The following is a 6,000-nucleotide window of genomic DNA, read 5'->3' on the forward strand; positions in this document are numbered from 1 at the left end:
CTGCATCACGGTGGCCAAGACCATACAGAAGTTGAGTGCACGTGCTCAGCATCATATCCAGAGGTTGTGTTTGGGAAATAGACGTATGAGTGCTGCCAGCATTGCTGCAGAGGTTAAAGGGGTGGAGGGGCAGCCTGTCAGTGCTCAGACCATATGCCTCACACTGCATCAAATTGGTCTGCATGGCTGTCGTCCCAGAAGGAAGCCTCTTCTAAAGATGATGCACAAGAAAGCCCGCAAACAGTTTGCTGAAGACAAGCAGACTAAGGACATGGATTACTGGAACCATGTCCCGTGGTCTGATGAAACCAAGATAAACTTATTCAAGACGACCACTGCCTTGCTAAAGAAGCTGAGGGTAAAGGTGATGGATTGGCCAAGCATGGGCATCCTCAAACAGAAGGTGGAGGAGCGCAAGGTCTCTAACATCCACCAGCTCCGTGATGTCGTCATGGAGGAGTGGAAGAGGACTCCAGTGGCAACCTGTGAAGCTCTGGTGAACTCCATGCCCAAGGGGGTTAAGGCAGTGCTGGAAAATAATGGTGGCCACACAAAATATTGACACTTTGGACCCAATTTGGACATTTTCACTTAGGGGTGTACTCACTTTTGTGGCCAGCGGTTTAGGCATTCATGACTGAGTGTTGAGTTATTTTGAGGGGACAGCACATTTACACTGTTATACAAGCTGTACACTCACTACTTTACACTGTAGCAAAGTGCCATTTCTTCAGTGTTGTCACATGAAAAGATATAATAAAATATTTACAAAAATGTGAGGGGTGTACTCACTTCTGTGAGATACTGTATATATATATAATTAGAAAATATCCCACATTATTTAAAAAACACCTAAAATGTCTTAATTAGATATACAGACAGACAGGTCAAATGAAAAATATATGGCCCAATTTACCTGAATAAATTTAAGCTCCTGTTTTTGAGGCGTGGCTTCCACTGTATCGCCGTCCAGCTCAGGGTTATTTACTGCAACTTTAAAATATAAAATATATAAAATATATTTATATATTTATCATATTAGAAAATATAGCATACACAGATATAAATAAACACCAGTACATTAAAAATAATCCTTAATTTAAGTATAGCTCCCCACATTGTTTGAAAAAAAAAAAAAAGATATATATATATTAATTGATCTAAATAATTAGAGCGTTCAAGTCAACCTATTGCAGTTTGTATTTGTATATATGTTACATAAATGATGTAGTGAATAATATTTTAGGACTGCAGCACTGTTAGGCTAAACAACTGAGTGGGCATTCAAGTGACCTACTGTTATCATCACTACTGCTGCAAGTCTGCTGTTCTTTGGATGTATGATTGACTATGTGAGATGCCTGATGGGGCAGAACAGTGTAATGGCCCATCGCTAGATGGGCGTCTTCCTTCAGTGAGGCAGGGATGTAGCATTAGTTCCACTGAGTGAGTCAACCATCTGCCTGGCATTAACCCCAGAACCCTCCTTCTCTTTACAGGCTGGACAATTTGCTTAATATGGCCTATGGCGTTAAGAGGTAATTAAAACTTCACCGAATGCCAGATGTCCATGTTGACAGTATGATTTTTTTCCCCCTTCTTTTTTGAAAATCACATGCATTCAGTTCAAGGTTTTTTTCCCCTTCTCTTTAGTTCTTTTGCTTCTTTCTACCTTTTTTTTTACTTGATTATTTTTTATTTCAACCTACCGATCAGTAGCCCTAAAAAGTGTAAGTATCTTTTATAATTTGTAGGTGTTTGATTATGATGATTCTAAATTTTTTGAGTTCCGTTTTGGTATTTTTTGTTTTATTGTTGTACAGTTCCCGTTTTGAAGCGTGGCTTCCACAGGATTCAGGGGCTGAAGCCGTACCTCCGTCCAGCTCAGGGTAACACACTGCCAACAACTGAACAAAATTATGTATATTCCCAATGCATTACATTTACAACAGCTAAAATGCATGGATCGATGGAAGGCTATTATGTTTTTCGTCTACTTGTTTCCATTTTATTTGTTGGAATGAGCTAGTCTAGAGCGAGACGGAGGGGGTGACAGCTCACCTGGATCCCTGCAGGAAATGTAGTGTTTCACTGCAGGTTTATGAGCCTCTGATCAGTTGGGTTTGCTCATGTTGTTTTTGCTTTGTGCTGCTGTGGATGTAGTGAAAAGGCTTGTTTTGAACATGTTTTAGTGCTTATGACATTTTGTTGCATATTTTAGTATCTATTGAAACACTTTGATGTCCCTCGAACACCAAACACTCAAGGCTAAGATTGAGGGAGTAGCATGAAAAGATGTGCATTCTGCACATTTCTTTTTTTCAGATACCTCTCCGTTAAGACTAAAGGCTCTGCATTTACTAGATTTCTTCTCTTTCTAGAAAAGTCCTTTGCGCTTCAGCGCTGGCTGATCAGAATGAACCAATCTGACATTTGTTGATATAAAACATGTTTTTTTTGCAAAATCTGACAGTTACACGGGAAGTGCAACAATAGGATATGAACAGGATATGCAAACGAAGCAGCGGTGTCTTTCAAAACAAATGACGAGACGAAAGATTCCTTTTTATTTACACTCACTACGATCAGCTGTCAAATAAGGCAGTCTGCCTCAAGAGAGGGAAAATTTAGGGGAGATGAAACCGACGGGGGGTTAGGGAGATGTTGTGCTCACAGAGCATGCCATAGAAGGTAATTAATAAACAAAGACCAGTCCGAAGAAGTGAGCATCGCTAGGTGAAGGTGGGCAGCTTGGAAGGGTGGGATGGCTCTAGGTCAGTCGCTTGTTGCTATGCAACTCCTCATCCAACTGTTCACCTTAATTCGAACAACAGACAGCGCTCGGCCCTGCCCTAGTAGTCACCAGACACCTCTGTGTCAGCAATACACTAGTCCGACCCTCGCCCGCAGATGACTGGCATCCAAATTACCACAAAGCCAAATTCGATGAATAACGGCTTCGGATTCATTATTTACACAAAAATACCAGCATAATTGAAGTCATGAGATGGTTGCTTGTCACAAGGCGCAAAGTGAGCCGACTTACCCTTAATTTACATAATGAGACGCAAGCGACAGGACACAAAAGCGAAAGAGAGAGACAGATGTATTGACTCTGCCAGGACGAACGGGCTAAAACGCAGATGAAACGTCTGAGTAATTCTTGGCAGAACAAGAAGCAGAGAATTGGCCAGCCCTGTAGTCCGTGCAGTGCTATCGATCACAGTCACACACTGCGGAGCGGCAGAGGGTGTGGGTGGAATACTCTCTGTTCCCCGTGCTAGCTGGCTGGAAAACGCTGCTTCCATTTTCTGCTCGCTGGCAGCTTCCTATCCCCCTCCCCAAATCTTTCGGATTCGAAGACGACGGCGGCAGCAAAGCGGAAATCTCAATTAAAGCACACCCAATAATGCCTATAGTCATTCCTTGAGAGGTGGCAAACAAAATGAACCTTTTTATCCAATTTACCTTTTATTTAAAGTGGAAATTTCCTTTAAGCGGAAAGGCAATTAAGTGAAATCAACTGAGCATTCAAATCTCTGTATCATGAGGGAGGGGGAAAAAAGGCAAGAATGGAAAGATTACAAGGAGAATGAGAGCAGATTTACTTGGTTGCATGCGAAATCTCTGATGAATTTCGAAGGTATTAATGTGCAGAGTTCCTGTAATTTAGTTCCCTAATAGATCCTGCGTCTCGGCACCCGTCGCTTCTGCTCAGCCCTTCACAGCCGGCACCGGGGCGCAGCCTTTTCATTCGGCATTCAAAAAACCCTCCGGTTGCCTTCTGCCTGAAAAACAACGAGCAGATATTTAGACTTCAGAGTGATAGACTGAAAAGTTGGTGGCGCTGAAATTGCTAGCGTAACCCTTGAAGAGTTAGAAGTTTGGCTAGTGGCAGCTTGACTTACGCATCTTCCTCACTCTCTCTCTCGTCCTGCAGGTTCTCCCCCATCACCATCGATAGCATGACCAGTCTAGTAGGGATGAATATCCCCGGTCACACAGGAACGGGCTGGTGCATCTTTGTCTACAACCTGTCTCCGGACTCGGATGAGAGTGTCCTGTGGCAGCTCTTTGGACCGTTCGGCGCTGTTAACAACGTCAAGGTGATCCGTGACTTCAACACCAACAAGTGCAAGGGGTTCGGTTTCGTCACCATGACGAACTACGACGAAGCGGCCATGGCCATCGCCAGTCTGAATGGGTATCGGTTGGGTGACCGTGTCTTGCAAGTGTCTTTCAAGACCAGCAAGACCCACAAGTCCTGAACTCCCCTCCCATCACTTGTGTAGCTCCTTACAGCTCCTCTAATACTAAAAACCCACCTCTGCCCACTCAGCTACTCAAAACAGGAACACACCCGACCAACGAACCCACAAAAAAGAACTGGATATGGCTTATAATATAACTTTGGACCTATAAGCCAACGTTGCCTAAGTATTACAAAATGACAAATTGAGAATATTCATTATTTGGAGACCCTGGAAGTGGTACAGGGATTCTGTTGTATATCTTTTTGAGTTCTCGTGATTGTTTTTACTTTATTCTTTTTTTTTTCTCTGTAAACAGTAGCAAAACCAGACCGCCCTTATTTTGAAGAAGAAAATGTCCTTCTTTAGATCGAACTTTCTTGGTGTCGATTCAGGATTTTTTCTTTCTTTTTTAAATCCGGATCCACTGTCGTTAGAATAACGCCTCCCTGGTAAGAGAACAGGAGGGAGCTCTTTTTAAAAAAAGAAGAAAAAAAATCGTGATCATTCATTCATTTGTTTTGGTGTAAATTGTTTGAGATCCCCAAAATGTCATTCATCAAAAATGAATTGACAGGGATGAGGCCATCCCTTTTCTCTAATGCAGAAGATGTTTCTAGCATAGTTTTGGTTTTGTACTGCAAACAAAACACACGTCTGTCCTCACGGGGAATTCAGGGGGAAGGGGCGAGGGAAGGGATGGGCTAGCGCTCCTGATGACACGTTGCGTCAAAAAAAATAAAAATACCTACACACACACACACACTGTTGCCAAAGAGAAAATCTCTTTGCTTGAAAATGCGTTTAGAAAAAATGAAAAAATAAAGAGAAAGAAGATCTATTTTTATAAATAATGATTAAAATAATTATTGAAGAATTTTTACAAGAATCTGGATTTGAAAAAAGAGAAAAATATTTTGACTGGCTAATTAGGGACGGGGGGAGGGATCAGGTGCCACCTTGTCTTGTTCGTTCTGCCGTGGTACTTTTTAGGATCCAAGGTCATTTGTTTTTCGGGGAGAACCGTATTGGCAATGGAAGAATTTTGTAGATGGAAGAATTTATCAAGGGATGCAAATTCAGGCAGGTAATTTTTCATAGCAGTAATTATTCAACAGCGATACCCAATAGGAGAGGGAGAGGGGTCTTCCCAGGCTAACCACATCTTCACAGTCAAGAGCCCAAAGCAAGGCCACTCATTGTCCACTCATTTACTTTAGATCATCTGTCTTTGGGATATAAGTAATAAAGATACGCGCGTGCACACACACTTCTTTCTCCATTCGGACGACATAAACATGGTTATGTTTAATTCGCTATGATTTCGTGATATCGCATTCGAGATGTACTTCCTTTAGCGATCAACAGTAGGTGCTATATTACATGGTTCACATATCTTAAATATCCAACTTTGTTGTTCTTCGTGTTGTTTAGAGAGAAAAAAAAGAAAATTTCGATGTTGGCATTATATTAAGCTGCTGTTTTTCTTCTTTCGTTGACGTTTATTCTTTCGAAATCGTCGTCGTAGGTTGCCGTCTGGTTTGGAGAAACCCCAGATAAACAAACTCGGGCATCTATGACGATGTTCCTTTGGCTTGCTTACTTCTAGGTTATTTGCTGAGTGTACAGCGTTTGTCGAAATTCAGCGATAATTAGCTAGTTCTGTTAGTCTAGTATTTGTTTCCTCAAAGGATCTATTATGACTGTGTCTTTCTTTGTTGTGTACAAATAGATGATATATAGTCAACAT

At 41.7% G+C, this 6,000-nt stretch overlaps 1 protein-coding gene across 7 annotated transcripts in view; it reads left to right on the forward strand.

The window, feature by feature from the left end:
* Positions 1-5,696, forward strand: part of elavl4 (ELAV like neuron-specific RNA binding protein 4) — an 82,966-nt gene extending 77,270 nt beyond the window's left edge. For 5 of the 7 annotated variants that reach the window (XM_016228669.1, XM_016228698.1, XM_016228706.1 and 2 more), the window contains 2 exons: positions 1,500-1,538; positions 3,941-5,696. In XM_016228669.1, coding sequence (XP_016084155.1) covers positions 1,500-1,538; positions 3,941-4,268 — 367 coding nt within the window. In that variant the 3' untranslated portion in view covers positions 4,269-5,696. The remainder of the gene's footprint in view (positions 1-1,499; positions 1,539-3,940) is intronic. The other 2 variants (XM_016228690.1, XM_016228714.1) reach the window with 1 other exon arrangement.
* The last annotated feature ends 304 nt before the right edge of the window (positions 5,697-6,000 follow it).

Source organism: Sinocyclocheilus grahami, unplaced genomic scaffold (genome assembly GCF_001515645.1).
Source record: "Sinocyclocheilus grahami isolate Dianchi unplaced genomic scaffold, SAMN03320097.WGS_v1.1 scaffold16.1, whole genome shotgun sequence".
In the NCBI taxonomy this organism is placed as follows: Eukaryota; Metazoa; Chordata; class Actinopteri; order Cypriniformes; family Cyprinidae; genus Sinocyclocheilus; species Sinocyclocheilus grahami.